Source organism: Phycodurus eques, chromosome 20 (genome assembly GCF_024500275.1).
Source record: "Phycodurus eques isolate BA_2022a chromosome 20, UOR_Pequ_1.1, whole genome shotgun sequence".
In the NCBI taxonomy this organism is placed as follows: Eukaryota; Metazoa; Chordata; class Actinopteri; order Syngnathiformes; family Syngnathidae; genus Phycodurus; species Phycodurus eques.
Window position 1 is genome coordinate 4,176,741 of NC_084544.1, and position 18,126 is coordinate 4,194,866.

The 18,126-nt window shown below is 44.0% G+C and overlaps 1 protein-coding gene across 1 annotated transcript; it reads left to right on the top strand.

Moving 5' to 3' along the window:
* Window positions 1-1,476: 1,476 nt before the first annotated feature.
* On the top strand, window positions 1,477-14,869 carry chrna11 (cholinergic receptor, nicotinic, alpha 11). Its single transcript, XM_061664593.1, has 9 exons — window positions 1,477-1,593; window positions 2,879-3,018; window positions 3,097-3,141; window positions 4,109-4,218; window positions 4,287-4,366; window positions 6,381-6,548; window positions 6,719-6,913; window positions 11,882-11,991; window positions 13,155-14,869. The coding sequence occupies exons 1-9, from the start codon at window positions 1,542-1,544 to the stop codon at window positions 13,839-13,841; spliced, it is 1,587 nt and encodes a 528-aa protein (XP_061520577.1). The 5' UTR covers window positions 1,477-1,541; the 3' UTR covers window positions 13,842-14,869.
* Window positions 14,870-18,126: the final 3,257 nt, after the last annotated feature.

Consider the following 18,126-nt stretch of genomic DNA (forward strand, 5'->3'; position numbering starts at 1 on the left):
ATTACGAAGGGCAGAGTCCAAGTAATAGGCTCCTCTATTCTACAACCCAAGTCTCTCACTTCCTTACTGTACCTTCCACCATTGAAGCCCCCCCCCCCCTGCCTCATTCTCACCCACCTCCGAATTGATCAGCTTCTTGCTGGCGCTGCCCTTGCATCAGCGTTCCGTGGAGGACAAATGAGGGCAATCGGGTTTAAGAATGCATACTGTCCTGGAGCTTACCGGCACGGCGTCAAATTTTGATGATCGTTTGGAGGCTTAGTCATGAAAAAGACAGCAGCAGCAGTGGAATGACATGAAATTTGGCAGACAGGTCGATCATAATAGGACAAAGAAAAATGTCTCAAGGACCCACGCTTGAAACTGAACAGGAAGTCAGCCATTTTGGTTTGCAGCAGACATGGCTCGGTCATGAAAAAGACACTAGTTTCACCAATCGACACGAAATTGGGCGGACATCTATATCATAACAAGACAGATGAAAAAGTCTCAAGCATCCATGCCTAAAATGGAACAGAAAGTTGCCAATATTGCTTTGAAGCAATTTATCAAAGTTTGATGTATTGGAGGATTCAACATGAAAAAGACAGCAGTTTCCCCATCAACATGAAAGTTGGTGGACATGTCTATTAGTGTATAACAGGATGCATGGAAAGATGAATGATGTTTTTTCCCATGCCATCAAATGTGGGCGGAGTATGGCATCAAAGTTTGATGATCATTTGGAGGCTTAGTCATGAAAAAGAGAAGTTTCATGTCTATCATTACAGAACATGAGAAAAAGTCTCAACAACCCATGCTTGAAATCGGACAGGATGTCAGCCATTTTGGTTTGAATGCAACATGGCTTAGTCATGAAAAAGACACCAGTTTCACCGATTGGCATGAAATTTGGCGGACACGTCTACCACGACAGGTTGCAGCAAAAAGTCTCAAGGACCCATGCCTGGAATTGCCACACGGAATCTGCCATTTTGGTTTGAAGCAGCCATTTGAGGCACTGGTGACTACTCTTTCTATGGAATCTATTTTTCCCCTTTGGCATTCGCACCTGCTTATATAGTATTGATGATTTCACGGCCACTATCCACTTTACTGCTGTAAAACATGAATCCCCCCCCAGCCCCCCCGCCTCCCCCACAGCCGGACCACTCGAGGCTTCTTCCGTTCTATTCTGCATTTTTTGGTGTACACGCTGACCTTCAGTCTTCTTCTGTTGAGATGAATAAGGTCAGCCCCCAGCGACAGCCGTTAAACATCAGCCTCCCTCCATCTTCGACCACTTCGCCCTCACTGCCGATCGCTTTCTTTTTTTCCTCTCTCCATTTTAGTCCCACCTCTCTCTCTCTCTCTCTCTCTCTCTCTCTCTCTCCTCCAGCATCTGCTCCTTCCTTGCCTCGCTGCCTTTCCTGCAGCTTCCTCTCCTCCTCCTCCTCCTCCTCCTCCTCCTCACCCTCATTCCTGCCTTCCCGTCTGCCTCCTGCCACGCTTCTTCTTCTTCTCCTTCTTCTTCTTCCTCCTCCGCCTCTCCGTCGACCAGGATGTGGCGTTCGGCCGCACTGCTCCTCTCGGGAATCTCGGCGTTGATCCAAGGTGAGCTGGTGATGGTATTTACTATTGGAACTATAAAAATTGGAGAAGAAAAGTGTCACCTGTTTGCTCTGCCTACTCTTAGCCAGAGTGGGAAACGATTCAGGGATGCATGTCATCTTCTTGTGTGACTCATAAGCAAACTGAGGCGGAGGGGGGTTTGGGGGCACGGATCAATGGAATCACACGTATGGACCGCCACGCTTCCATCTTGCCTGCCTCCCTCTTGTTTGCGTGTGTGTGTGTGTGCGTGCGTTTGCAGGTGCACGTGTTGCTGCGGCTGAAAGGTACAAACTTGAAAGCCTCTCGCTTGTGCGTTTGTTGTTGGCGTTGCCAGTAACGCCGAACACGAGACCACCGAAGGAAATATTGAAGGATTTGTGGCACTTCCGAGCCATAAATACAGCAGCGCCTTGACGTCCGGTTTTTTCTGCTTTGACTTGCGAGCAAAAAAACAATATTTGAGATACGAGCGCTGCGTGGTGGCAGCGAACTCAACTCACTTCGCAACAAGCGGCATTTGAAGTTTACTGTCAAACTAAAAAGAGAAAAGAGAATTACACTTTGTGCATTTCAAACTTCCCCACACCTTGGCCTTCCGCAAGCTTCATGCTAACACACAATGCAACATGCCATAGACGGGCTAACGAATAGCATCGATAGTTGCGGTGTTATAACCCTCGAAGCAACAGCTAGAACGACAAATATTCGTGCATTTTACTGATTCACTTACAGTAGTTGTGTATGTCTTCTTCATTTTTCTATATTATTGCATAATGCTTCCCCCGGTGGCCGAGTCGTGCACACCAGAAGCCGCCCGTTTTCTTTTAGAACATGCAAACTGGAGATTCCCACCCGGAACCTCAGAACTGTGAGGCAGAGCTGCCATCCACTAGGCCGCCGTGCTAACCTCACATGCTTTCGTAGCCACTCCACACACAAAAAGGATCTATTCGAGAGTGATGCTCATTTGAGAGTAAGTTCATTACAGGTTCGTTAGCGTCAATAAAAGCCTGATGAAGTTTTCTGCTGCCACTAATTAGGCTTTGTTTACCAATCTGCCATGTTCCCCGCGAGTCTTCCGTCCTTGTTCTCGCACAGTCGCCGCTTTAGCGAGCGCGAGGAGCCCGGCCGGAAAATGTGACGAAACGAGGACGAAAATGGTTTCGTTTACTGCCTCTTTTTTTTTTTTTTTTTTTTGCTAAATGAGGTCAAGTGAGGTCAGCTCCAACTCCTCCAATTGTCATTTTTCACCCAAATTGGAGCACAAATCCAAATCCCTTTGCAGTGTCTTCAGGGGGTCCTCACCAGAGAAACCTGCTGAAGAACCTGCTGAAGGACTACAACCGCATGGAGCGCCCCGTGGGCAACGACTCGCACCCGCTGACCGTCACCTTCTCGCTCAGTTTGATCCAGATCATGGACGTGGTGGGTGTCGCCGCCCCCGTGGGACCGTTTTGTGTTCAAAATGTTTAAAGTGTTTCCAAATGGATTTTTGGCTGGCAGGACGAGAAGAACCAGGTGCTCACCTCCAACATGTGGCTGCGGATGGTAAGGACGCCTGAGAGGTTCGTGGTGTTAATAAACTTGGGAGTCGCGCTCACCGGACACAACATTAGGTACACCGTCTTGTTAATGGGAAAGCGGAATTTTCCACGCAGCTCTTGTACTGCATCTCATTTGATGGCGTACCTAATGTTGTGGCCAGTCGGTGAACTCTGCACGTCTGTTACTATTTTTTAGTGTTACTCTAATCACAATTTATGGTTTTATACTTGTTTATCATAACTCTTGAATTCTAATTTATTTTTGTGTATTAGCAATAATAAAACAAAAATAGAACAAACATGTGTAGCTTTGAAAAAAAACATCGAACATATTAATACTATATCGATGTGTATATATATGGATATAATACTTTATTTATTTTGACAATATTTTTATGATTATTCTTCAAAAACAACTAAATACTCATAATGTATGATTAATTTAATATTTAGATTGTTTTAACATTCACGAAAAATATTTTACATTGATGTATTCAAAATAATGAATTATAAACCATATGTCGTTATTTGTAATAATAATTATTTAAATTCTGATTTATTGTTGATATTTCTGTATTTATTTATGAGTAACATAATTAAACATTGACCACATGCATGTCACTCTGGGGGAATAAAAAACAAAAACTATTCATATTCTAACCGTACATCATTAATTCAATACATAAAATATTACAGTAAATTCAAACTTATTCTTTTTCAAGAGTTAATTTGAATGAGTTACTGCGTTTGTTTTTATTACAATGCAATTCAATTTGAAATATTTTAGATATAACTAAAAAAAATGTCAAAACTATTTTCCCCAATTTTTTTTACGCGGTCATTCTTTGTTCATTTTTCTTTTTCAACATATATTTTTTTTTTTATTAGTAACATAATTAAAAATGGACTACACAGAATTAGAAACACGGGACACGTGTGCGTGCGTGTGCGTGTGTGTGTGTGTGATCAAGAGCTGGTTCGACCACTATCTCCAGTGGAACCAGAGCGAACATCCCGGAGTTAAAAACCTTCGCTTCACCACCGACCAAATCTGGACGCCAGATATTCTGCTATACAACAGGTAAGCGTTGAACACACACCGACACGCGCGCGGGCGCGCGTTCTAACCGGCCTGGCGCGCTTCCTCAGTGCAGACGACGACTTCGACGCCACCTTCAAGACCAACGTTCTGGTCAACTCCAGCGGCTACGCTGAATATTTGCCTCCAGGTGGGTCACACTGAAAATAAGACCAAAAATATTCCATTTGACAGCATCAATAAATTAGCCACAGTTTATACTGAAGGCCAACTGGCAAATTTGGGTGGGAAAAAAAAAACAACAATTTGTGGAGTTTGAACTTTCACCTCGCAGACCATCAGCACATTCAGACAGCATCAATGGATTATGCAAAAAATGTATTTTCCGGATTTGGATTGAAAAAACGAGGGGGAAAAAAAAAAATACATATATTTTCCGTGAAAAAAAAGTAACAACTTTATGACAATTCCATTGCAATTTTACAAAAAACAACTTGTAACCATGCACGAAAGAAGTCGTAATTTCACGAGGACACGTCTGTAATGTCATGGGATCCATAATAATAAGAAAATCGGAATTACGCAATAGTTGAATCGCAATTTTATTTCAGTAAAATGTCAATATTACGTGACAGATAAGTTGTCATTTTTCAAGAACACGTAATATTATGAGGAAAATGGATTTTATGAGAATTAAGTTGCAATACAGCAAGAATCATGCGGTAATGACGGGGAAACAAGGTTTTCTGTTTTAATTTCGATTAAAATTAAAAAAAAACCCTACAAATCCATGTATAATTGTTTTAAAAATAAGCATGACGCACATAGCGGACTATCCAGAGCTCTTACAAATGTTTCTTTTCTGGAGACTCGATGAGAAAAAAGAAAAAAATACCCCAAAAAATGGAAAACGCGGCGACATTTTCCAGCGCGGGCCTGGAAATGTCAAGCCCGCGCGAAAGAGGCGCTTTCAAACGACAGACTGGAATTTTTGGGTCCGTGCTGAGCCAGAGTCTTGTTTGTGAGCGTCGCCTCAAGGTTACGAGATGGATATCTGCGAGGGGAGCGGAGAGGCACGCTGCCAACGAGGCACCGGCGCACACAATATGATTCCCTCGCCGGACACAACATTAGGGACAGCAGCCAGCCGCCTCAAAATCGACAACTCCATTTTTCGTTATTCGAGCGATCACTCCACCGGTTGGTGGAGTTTTTGTGTTCTGGCATTTGTTGGCATCCTGGTGTGCAAGTGAGTTGAGGCGCTTCATTGAGACAAAAGTAGTCCTTTTCCACCATCTTGTGGCATCTGTAGGCAATTACAGGACAGCATTGCTATTTTGATTATTATTCACAGCGGGACTTCTATTTCCTCTCAAGATTACAACTTTTTTTTCGTGTAATAATCAGACTTTTACTTCACAATATGAAAACTTTTTTACACCTAATATTAGGGCTCCCCCCCCCTAAAATTACAACTTCTTCTTTCCATTATTATCATATATATTTTTTCTCCTATTATTTCTTGTGATGAGTCAATTTTTTTCCGAGTCATACTAAACTGTAGTATTCTCTTAATTTTACAACCTTTTTGCTCCGAATTATTCCCCCCCCCCACCCCCATTTACCATTTCTATTATCTTTTAACCCTTACAATATTAAAAAAGAAATTATACCTTATATTATGACTTTGTTTCCCCCAAATATTAATTGATGAAATAATTAATTGATTACACCCCCCCTCCCATTATTATGACTTTTTTTGTCCTAATATTACTTATTTCCTGTGATGAATCAAATTTTTTTCTTGTCATAGTACATTATTCTCTTAATAAATTTTTTTTTCTCCCCCATTTACTATTTGTATGAATATGATTTTGTGCCTTACAATATCCCAATTTGAGTTCACAGATTTCTTTTCTCCTAATGTCACCTGTTTCTTGTGATAAATCCATTCTTTAAAATGTAAATACTACAATATTATTCTGCTCGTATTAAGAGTCCCAAAAAGATTTGTATTATTGTTATTAATTTGATATGTTGTTGGGATGTAAAAAAAAAAAAAAAAAAAAAAAAAAAAAACCAAATAATATAAAAAGCATATCAAAATGGAAGCGGTGCGTCCACGTGGCGGTCGTCCGTCGTCACCTTTGCGCGACGCGGCGGCGACTCATTGGACGGATCCCGCCGACCGGCCGTCTTCGCAGGCATCTTCATGAGCACGTGCAACGTGGACGTGCGCTGGTTCCCTTTCGACATCCAGAAGTGCGTCCTGAAGTTCGGCTCGTGGACGTACGACGGCTGGCTGCTCGACCTCCAGATGAACGACGCCGACGTCTCGGGCTACATGCCCAACGGCGAGTGGGACCTCCTAGGTCAGCCTTTCACATGCTGCACATGCAACCGCTACAAAATACACCCTTAATCTACTTCAATCCATTTTTCAGGTACTTTACCTGAGTGTTTGTTTTTCTCAACACTTTTAGACGTTTACTCCCTATTTGTGAAAACAGAAATCTGTACTTCCATCCACGTACCCTTTTAGGCGTGCCCGGCGCCCGGAACGAGGTTTTCTACGACTGCTGTAAGGAGCCGTACCCGGACGTGACCTTCGTGGTGACCGTACGGCGCAGGACGCTCTACTACGCCCTCAACCTGCTCATCCCCTGCATGCTCCTGTCCTCCATGACACTCCTCATCTTCGTGCTACCCGCAGACTCGGGAGAGAAGATCTCGCTGGGTGCGTAAAAAACAAACAAACAAACAAACAAACAAACAAACAAACAAACCCCCCCCCACAAAAAATACATTAAATACATTAGTGTACAGCTGTTAATAAAAAAAATGGTATAATCATAATAATACATTAAAAAAATGGCAACAATACTATACAAAAATAAAATGTAAATACTATTTTTCAGATCCAAAAATAAGAGAAAAGATAGATTAAAAAACCTTCAAATACAAATGAAAACTTAAAAATAACACAAACTCCAAATAAAAGGTTCAGAATAAAATAAAAATACATTTTTGACAGTTCGTACTACTACTACTAGTAATAATAATAATAAATAATAGTAATACAGATACTCTTTTTTCAGGTAAGAAAAATAAAAATGAAATATTGAAATCAAACAGTAAAGAAAATAAAAATATTATTTTACACTTGTTATACTATACTTCTATTCGTACTATGAGGCCTACAACTGCTATTACATACTATTATTACCACTAAAATGACCACTTCCACGATACTGCTACTACTAATAATAATATTCAGATTCTGAATTTCCGGTAAAAATAAAAACAGATTCAATTAACTGACAAATTTCCTTTTACTGTAAGTAATACTACTGCGTACTACTACTATTACTACTACTATTATTATTAATAAATTCCTGAATAAAAATTAAAACATGATTTGTATACTGTTTTTAAGGCCCCCCCCCCCCCCAAAAAAAAAAATTCACTTTTGTTTGTGGAGATTACACAGATTATTTAAAACATTGTCAATCAATTGATTAATTTAAAATATGTTATTAAAATTGAAAACGTGTTCTGCAGCGGGAAAAAGTTCAAAAAGTACGATTTATATAGCACTGCTCAGGCATGATTTTCCACTTTTGTTAGCATCGTGAAAAGAATTTTGAATTATGACTCCCCCCCACCCCCCACCCTTCTTGTTAATCTTATCGACTGCGTTAGCATTACACTGAACATTGCGAGCTAACCCTAATTGTTGTTGTTGTTGTTGTTTTTTTGAATGACGACATACTTTTGCATTTCTGCCATATGACGTTCAGATGGCTGGAAAATTGCTCGCTACACCACCGAACATTTTGCATCAAGATTCTTGCGAGATGATGAAGCTCCCTGCAAGCGCAAACGCGCGCACACACACTCACACACACACACACACACACGTGCACACAAATGCAGATAATTTAGAGTCAGCAAGATATTTTTTTGGGGGGGAAAAAAAAATAATAATCTTTTTGATGTGTGCAGTAAAAGTCTCCAACTGGGACAACCCCCCACCCCCACCCCACACCCTCACCCCCACCCCCCCCCACCCCCCATTTTCTGCGAATATGCGGGAAATATGATCCTAATAGGCGCACGTCGATCGGGCAAGTGAAAGAAGGGGGGATGAAAGAGGGAGAGGAGATTACAGGATGAAGGGGGGAAGCCAGCAAAAAGGAAACGGGAGAAGGTGGAGGACGAGGTAGACCGGGGGGGGGGGGGGGGGGGGGGGGGGAGTGGAGCGCTGTTACAAAACGATGCGAGGCCGAAGACCTGGGAGAGGAAGTCTTCATCGACTTCAAGATTCATTTACTGAGGAATTTACATGAATCATTTAGTGGTTTATTTCCAGATTCTTTTGAAGTAAAAATACCTTCCAAAAAATCCTTGTTGTCAGTGAATGTGCGACATTAGCAAAGACACGTACACGTCTACGAAGTTGTTACTTAGTTACAGTTACTGAGTTACAGCTGTTTAGGAAGTTACTTCGTTCCAATGTGGGGTGTGTGTGTGTGTGTGTGTGTGTGTGTGTGTGTTTGTGTGTGTGTGTGGCTGTGCTCAGAATGAACCGATCGCATTTAAAGTCATGGGACATGGGAGTCGGCGCATCCCTGCCAGCCCAAATAAAGTTCAGATGTTCTAGTTGGCTTTTTCTGACATCTCCTGACCACATGATCTCTGTTGTTCATTTTTACTGACCCTCTCGATTAAAGATCGATTTTTTTTTTCAATTGAGCTTTACAATAAATTTTGAATTTTTTCCCCCCAAATTAATTCCCTTTTTTAAAAAAATTGTTTTTTTTTTAATTGACCTGGCATTTGAACTGGGGTGTGTCGACTGAATCATAGATTCTAGTCATTACTAGCCAAATGTACATAAGTTATCAATGTAAATTTTAAAAAATATACATTTTAAATGGCTTATTTGGAATGTATCCTTGTCTTTATAAACCATATGTATTTATTTATTTTTTATTTAGTTTGATAACTATATTTTTTATTTATTGTATGTTCTTTTGATCCCCCCCCCCCCCAAAAAAAAAAAAAAAAGTTAATATACCCTTTACAAAAACAAAAAAACAAATAAGTATTTATGTAAGTATTTATTTGAATAATGCTGTCGATGTATTATATGACACAGTCTTTCTTTTCTTTTGACTTAGGCACCTTTTACATCAGGACATTTAGAGAATGCCAGAGAAGCATTTTTGGTTATTGTTCGTGTTCAGAGATGTGAATTACGACAGCGCTGTTGTTGGATGCAGAATAAATGCCCGGCGAGTTTTACACTATGTCGAAAAGCAATTTAGCGGATGAGCCCTCACGGTGGTTCGTCAAATAACGTTGGCCGCTCGCCCAGCCAGGAGACTCACGTTGACTTTCGGCATGAAAGTGATTTATTATTTCATTTTTACTCTATTTTTTTTTTTTTGAAATCTTCTTTTTTTTTTATTTTTTTATTTTAAAGGGATTACCGTCTTGCTGTCGCTGACTGTGTTCATGTTGCTGGTGGCCGAGATCATGCCGGCCACGTCCGACTCGGTCCCTCTCATAGGTACGTTTTGATTCGTATTTTGAATCGTGTAAATATAGCGTGGAACTTGGCTGCCACAGAAACAAAAGGAACTTTTGGTTCTTGAAGCCTTTAGGTCCCAAGAACTGAAAGAACCCAGAACAAAAAGTTCCCGGAACTTAAGGTGGAAATTCAGCGGCAGTGAGACAAGGCACTTTCCATTTCAGGTGCCTTTTAGTCCCCAGGAACTAAAATGATCAAGAGCCAACGGTACCACAGTTCAAAGTTCGAAATGCGCCTACAGGTACTTTTGGTTCCAGGTAGTAGAAGGTTCCCTGAACTGAAACTACACAGAACCAAAGGTTTCCATAATGCGGCTACGGACGTAATGGGTAGGCTACTTTTGGTTCCAGAAGCCTTTTAGGCCTTGGAACCGGCTACTCGGGAACCAGGCAACTATTAGCTAGTGCTTGTGGCTCATGTTAGCAAACTTTGCTTGTAACTCCGGCTGCGCAGTACAGTCATCATTCTGTGCTACTTTGAAGCATATTTTGACCTAAATCGCAGCTAGCCAGACAACCGCAGAGCTAACTCATGGCTCGTGCTAGCAGCGAATGTTAGAAAACTTGCATGCTCAGCGCCTTAAGACCACTCGCGTCGTGGCGGCTCCTATTGGATTACGTGTGACCACAAAAGCCAAAGAAAAAAAAAAAAAAATGCGTTACACTTTAGGCTGCAGTTTCAGCACTTTATTTATTTGTTTTTAGCTCATGACTCGGACTTTACGGCCCCTGTTAGCTCCCGTTTCCTGCCCTTGTCACGTCCTGCTTTTCGGCTTATTACTGAGTGGGAATGGTTCATGCTGGCGGACCCCAAGTCTCATATCATCATATTTTATAGCACCGCTGGCACTGTTTCATATTTAATCACACTTTTACGGGGACTGAAACACGACTACATTGCATGAATGAGAGACTTCATTAAAGAGCTTTTACAACCTGGAAAGCGTGGCGTGCATATCAAAGTGCGACAAAGACAGGACACTTGTGGCTAAACGGGGACGACGACATTATTTACATGGAAGCACGGCTACATTTTAGGAACTGGGTGTAGAGTCTGTAACCACCTTTGGTTCTGGGTGCTTTGGGTTGCCCCAAAACCTTTGGCTGAAATGCAGGTACAGACACGACATGTACTTTTGGTTCCCGGAGCCAAAGGTAACCACAACCAAAAGTTCCTGGAACTTTGGCTGGCAACGTGGCTACAGATGCAACTGGTATTTCATTTTCACTTTCAAGAAGCTTTTCGTCCCCAGAGCAAACAGTTTCTGGATTGTCAGGTGCAAATGCGGCTACAGGAGATACTTGCAGTTCGAGGAGCCTTTTAGTCTCCCAGAACCTAGTAGTACCCAACATGTCTGGAGCCGCATTTACATGAAAAGGTTCGTAGAGCTCTTGGTGCTGGGTACTTTCATTTCTTGAAACTAAAAGGCTTGGGAACCAAAAGTTCACGTTTCCTCTGTGGCTGCAACTTCACCTGCAGTTATGGGAACTTTTGGTTCTGGAGCTAAAAAGCTCCTAGCTCTGAAAGTATCTGCTCCACATTTTTGCTTAAGGCGCTGTGGAACTTTGGTTCTGGGTACTTTCGGTTCTGTCGACGAAAAGGTTCCCAGAACCGAATGCCCCCATTGTGTATGTAGCTGCATTTCTATCTAAAGTTCCAAGAAATTTGGCTCTGTGTATTTTCAGTTTTTGGGACTAAAAGACTCCCGGTGTCAACAGTCACCATATTTTAGACTAAAGTTCCAGGAATTTGGGTTCTGGATACTTTCAGTTTTCGAAACCAAAAGTTCCTATTTCATTTGTAGCTGCGTCTGCACCTGAAGTTCTGGTAACGTTTGGTACTTGGAACTGAAAAACTGGTTCTGGGTGCTTTTAGTTTCAGGTACTAAAAGGCTCCGAGTACTGAAGGCACTCATTGCATGTGTAGCCATATGCCATGCTGAAATTGCGAGAACTATGGTTCTGAGTACTTTCAGTTCTTGGGGCTAAAAGGCTCCCAAAAACAAAATCCTTGTTGAGTCTGTCGTCAAAGTACTTCCACCTAAGGTCATGGGAACTTCTGCTTCTGTATAATTTCCAAATGCACAGTAATCGTGTTCTATGCTTCCAGGTCAGTACTTTGCCAGCATAATGATCATCGTGGGCATGTCCGTTATCGCCACCGTGGTAGTCCTGCAGTACCACCACCACGACCCCAACGGAGGGAACATGCCCAAATGGGTGAGACTGGCACACTCCCCTCCCCTCCCATCCTCATTTTGATCAATATTTAGGTTGTAGCTCTTTTTCTCCTCTTCCCTGCGGACTTCCTGTGCAGTCAGTGACTCATCTCGGGTGCTGTCAGTCTGCCCGGTTGAAAGCATGCTGCGCTTCGGATGCGCTGTAATTCTCGGGACCGTCTCTTACCTGCGCTGTCAACGGAGTCAGTGCAGTAATGCAGGATCCGCCCACCAACTCGGAGGAGGCGGCGGTACCCCTGCGGAAAACTCCAGCTCTGCGTCGTCTTCGTGTTGCGGGGGGGGGGGGGGGATTGGAATGGAGCCAAAAAGTCAGAACCGCGTCGCTTTTTCACCAGATTGCCTTCAAAATCCCGTTTTCCGGATTTGCCCGTGCGGCCCGGACGGGTCACAGTTCTCGTCGAAGCGGTTCGATTGATGCCCCCCCCCGACAGGAGGTCATAAAACCCCAGTTGTTGATTTGATTGTTTCCCAGGTGTGCCTCCCATGATGCCATTTGTTATTCCATCCCTTGATCTTGTAAAAACCGGAGGTCATGAAGTCCAGGACAAACATTTGCTACCCCCCAGGTGTGCATTCCACGGGTCTTACGACGGTCACGCAGCGTTCTCGTTTTTGCTCTTTCGACCGCAGCCGATCATTAAAAACGCCCAGACGGACATTTTCTTTCTTCAAGTTTTCATTTGTGTGTGCAGTCTTCTTGTCGTTTTAGGACGGTCATGAATCACCCTAGGATGTACTAATATCCCAGACAAATATTTGATAACTTCCAGGCATAGTTTTAAGACTGCAATTCATCAATCTACCTTTGATCTTTGACAGCTTCACTGTGGTGGGATGCTCTAAATAAATGAAGGGTCATAAATCATTCACCGAAGCGGAATCGTCTACAGTACCGCAAGTCCAGAGTGTACTTTTGTTTTTTTTGTTTTTGTTTTTTGCTTCCAGTGTGCATTGCTTTGTACTATTACGACCGCAATTAATCATCCTACGCTTTGATCCTATCGGCCGCGGGTTGCCATAAAGTAATCGAGGGTCCGCTCCCAGACAGCGATCGAGGGTCATAAATCCTCGGCCGTTTGACAGAAGCGGAATCGTCTGCCTCTCGTTCTAAAGACGGGTGCGGCTTGCTCCTCCTGTGCCCAGGTGAAGCTGGTCCTTCTCCAGTGGGTGGCGTGGTTCCTGCGGATGAAGCGCCCCGGCGAGACGGAGAAGCCGGGCAGGCCCCCCTGCGCCCCCCACCTGCGCCGCTGCTCCTCGGGCTCCCACAGCGGGAGCATCCCCAACCACGGCGATCCGGCCCTGCACCCGCTGCAACCGCAGAACTTGGCCCCCCTGCGCCAACCTCACCTCCACGCCAAGTCCAGCGCCAACAACAACGGGAGCCTGCTCTACTTACAGGGGGTGGAGGAGCCCTCGTCGTTGTCCGACGCCACCCAGAGGTGCAACAACATCCCCGCGGGGTCCCGCAGCCCGCCTGCGCGCCTGCCGCCCCACCTCCGCGGATCCCCGCCGCCGCCCGCCCCAAACTTGGACGCCGCGGTCCGCCCCGGCTCCGTCTCCAGCGTGGGCGGGTTTGGAGGCGGCGCGGGCGGCGGCCCGTGCCACGGGGACCCGCTGCTTCAGGCCATCCTGGAGGAGGTGCGCTACATGGCGGACCGATTCCGCGAGCGGGACGAGGCGGAGCGCGTGGCCGACCAGTGGAAGTTCGCGGGCGCCGTCATCGACCGCCTGTGCCTGGTGGCGTTCAGCGTCTTCAACATCATCTGCACCATATCCATCCTCATGTCGGCGCCCAACTTCGCCGACGCAATTTCTAAGGACTTTGTCTGAAAAGCCGTGAGGGGGAACAAAGCGGATGAGGGGGAATTAAGCTAACAAGCCGGCTGGGATCCAGCGGGACTTCACATTGTAGACTAGAAGACAGAGGAAAATGTGTGGATTTCACACTGCGCACTGCACTGACTGAACTTGAAGAAAATAGACAAAAAAGTGGAGTCAAAGCTTTCCGGCTTTGAGGAAAGATCGGAGGTCTAACAGAGGCGTGACAGCGTCTGTGTGAAATGGCCAGAACGGGGTTGTGAAGTTCAACAAAGCGGCAAACCTGCCTTTGCTGGGTTCTGTGCAAAAGGCAAAATGTGGGTAAAAGCTGTGAAAGGATCCCAAGCGGCTATTTTTCCACTTTTATTCCTTTCGTCACGGTTTTGTATAAACTGTGTTCTGTATAAAAGGAAATTTGCGCGGCTATTTTGCAGAATCTCTGCATGAAAGCAGCTCAACTCTCATCAGTAGTCAGACCAAAATATATACACTTTGCTCGGTTCCGTGTGAAAAGGCAAAAGAGTGTAAAAGCCCCCTTAGTTTACGTCCATGACTCGAATATTGTCATTTTGCAGGGTCTCTATGTGAAAGCGGTTTAACCCTCATAAGTGATGAAAGCATTTAGCTTTGCGGGGTTCCGTATGAAAGGCGCCGGGTCTTCTATAGCGGCTATGATTTGACAGTTTGGCAGGATCTCTATTTGAAAGGAGCTTGACTCTCATGAGCTCCGGTTTGCTGGGTGTTGTGTGAAAAGGCGCAGGTGGATAAATGCCGGGTCGACTCAAACGGCTCTATTTCGCGGGATCTCTGTGTGAAAGAGGTTTAAATCTCATTAGACTGACACATCGTCCGGTTAGGCTGGGTTCTGTGTAAACTTTAGCCTGTTACAGAGCCAATGCGGCTATTTTGCACGATCTCTGTGTGAAGAAGAGCTCCAGTGATAAGAAGGACACCTTGGATAACAAAGAGAAGGACATGCAGATTATAATTTTGAATTTGTTTTTTTTTTTAAGAGCAGCGCAGAAAACAGTAAGCGAAGAAGGCGCTCATCCATTATTCAACCCTCGGCGTCTAATGGCCATCAAATTAAAAAGTCCTCCCGTCGTCTTTAAGCGCGACCACTTGGCTTTGAAAAGACGACCCGGGCACTTTGCATTTCCGAGGGCCTCGTTATTCCCGCAGCTAACACGCCTCCCCAAAAAGGAATTCAAGCCGCGGTGGAACCGACGCAGATCTCAGATCGGCGGTAAAGGTTCCGCGTTCAACGGGGACGAGCGACGTCTTATTCAATGCGAGCAAAGTGTGTCATTTTGTCAGTGTGCCGCAAAAAGGACGAGGCTGCTTTATTTGTCTTTGAAATCGCGTCACATAGTCACGACGCTCAGAAAATAAAAATAAAAATGATACAGTGCTGTCGTCTTACGAGCCAGGAAAATAAACAAAAAAGGTTTCACATTTGTTTGAGGAATTGTTTTCTTTTTGCTCTTTCCCTTGGCCCAAAAATGAAAAATGGTACATTTCCATCCTCTTACATCATCCTCTGTGAACCAGGAAGTAGCTTCCTAGCTAACAAATGGACGGACAGACAAACAAATGAAAATGCCACACCGCGTGATTCTTTACACTTTCACTCAAGTTCCTGATTTGCCATTGGGACCCTTTTCCTTGCCCCAGAATGAAAAAATGGTACAGTCCATTCCCAGAAACACTAACAAATACACGACACATTTTCCCACTTTTGTTGTAGGTATTTATTTTCCCTTGGTGTTCAAGTCACGATGAAAAGAGAGAAAAAAAAAAAAGGCCAGATTCCCCCCCCCCCCCCCCACCCCCGAACCTTCCTAACTGTACCGACAATTTGCTGAGAGCCATTTGCGGTGTCTGTAGTACGTGTGCACGGCGCGATTGCATCTCGGGTCTCAGGGCCAATCAATGACTTTTAATTAGCACGGGCTCGCGAGGCGGGTCGATGGAACTGCCAAGAAGAAGAGGAGGAGGAGGAGGAGGAGGAGGAGGAGGAGGGAGATGGAGAGAAATGAGCCCATCCAGACGCGTGATGGATGCTCGCTCGCTCCGCCCGGGCCACGCCCGCCTACTGTGATATGTTGTTGGGCTTGATTAAACCTGATACATCCAGTTACAGCGTTCCCCCGCTATATCGTGGCTGAGAAAATATTGTACAGTATTGAAGTACTGTGGGCTGTGAAAATACAGTCACATAAAGGCTCCAGTAGAATGGACTATGTCTCCACCGGGTCATCTTGGCGCTTTTCTACACCGCGACAACGAGGCGCTCAAAAGTGGCCACGCCAGCACAAAGTCGCTCTCCACACGCTCGCTGTCACGTTTGATTTTTTCTTCTGCCCCCTTTCACTCTTCCACCTTCTCTCTGTGATATGCACACACTCGTAGCCAACAACGGGGCGCTCTAAAGCGGCTATGCCGACCAAAGCCCGGGTCCACATTCTGGCTGTCAAGTCTGACTTTTAACTGATCCCCCTCGACCCCCCTCACTCTTCCAGCTGTCTCTGCGTGACGTGCGCGCACTCATGGCCAACAACGTGGCGCTCTAAAGCGGCCACGGCAGCAGACTATCTGAAGAGATGACGTAGTTTCAGGGTGCAGGCATAGCTAGCGAGCTAACCGCACATCGCAAATGCGCTGGATAACCGCTGATGTGAAGAAGCGATGAAGTGGGTCACTCGACACCGATTTAGCCACGCTTCCAAAAAAAAAAAGGAAAATTAAGTGGTGAAAAAGTTTAATGCTATATCTCCACAATTGTGTACTACATAATTTTCAGTCTTTGTATATTTTCAGCAATTACCTTTAAAAAAATCGATAATGTATTTAGAAACAAGTGTGAATTCATTTTGCAGTGTCTTTAAATGTTCAATATTTTGTACACATGGGCTTTTTACGGCATCTTACTCGATATTTATACGTTTTCGGTACTGTACAGTAAATATATTAACCTTAAAAAGCTGTGAAAATCCACACAAAACAACAATCGCTTCGCATATATAAAAATTCAGTTAAAATGTTCAAGATCTGTCACTCTAGAAGTGAACTATAACGAGCCCAAATTTTGCATTGCAAAGTTATTAAAAGTTCCCCCGAAGCTGCAAAGACAACACACACCCATCACCAACACATTCCCCAATATATAACTTTATTTAAAATGCTGTTACAATTTATTACTCTACAATAGTCCATCTTGACACGTCGTCGTTGATTGGTAAACCATTTGTTGCCTTTATTTTTTCTTTTTCTTTTTATAGATAAAAACAAATTCTATTTTACAGCCTGTGAGGTGTGAACTGAGGTCCTTAGTCGTCGGCATGTGCTTCTAAAAGCATTGTTCACAATAATTCGTCAATAAATAAAACGGTCGGACAAAAGTGAGTGCTTTGTTTTTTTTCTCTCTCTCCGCCAGAATGACTATTTACAGGTTGACGAAAGGCTCGCACACAAAAGGTAACATAAAAACAAAACAAACCAACACACACACAAAAAAAAAATAAACGGCACTTACATTCGCGGATGACGTCGCGGCTCGACAAAAGTCGCCTTCTCCTCTTAAATAAACACTTTGTTTTTTCCTTTTTTTCTTTCAGTCACTGGCCTGATGGCAGAATACACACGCGCGAAAACTGCAGCGCTTGCACGGGGGAATTAAAACAAACAATGGTGAAACGAATATGAGTCACAGCGCAAACAAAGCCGAGCGCTCGGTGACAAATACGGACTCCAAATAACCACTTCACTGCAAACAGTGGCACTGGTTGAGTTTTGTTTACTTAGCTGAGGGTGGAGAGAGGCCATTTTCTCAATAATAACGGATAATAATTTCTCAACTATTATGGAGAAAAAGAAGACAAACAACATTGTGGCGCGACAGATAAGACGCTAAGCGTCTCCGCATAACGCAAAATCATCCTTAATACTGCGCATGAGGAACTCGTTCGCAACATGCGATAAGTCTCGTTTGAATTCATCAAAAGAACTAATTTACCTCAGTAGGTGCTGCTGTTTCGGTTAGTAACAGAGTTCCAACTGTGTGTTCGCTCATCATTACACTTCGCTTATTGGTTAGTAACAAGCAACCGCTACAAACAAAGACGCAAAGTTCGCATTTCCGACAAAAAAAAAAAAAAAAAATAGTGGCCCGGCCCTGACGCAAGTGGGAAAACAAATTCAAACCCCAAACTTGAGAACTGTGACGCAGACGTGCTAAACACAATTCTACCATGCTGCCACGTACTAGCTTCTCTTTTCAGATGGGAGAACTCAGGCG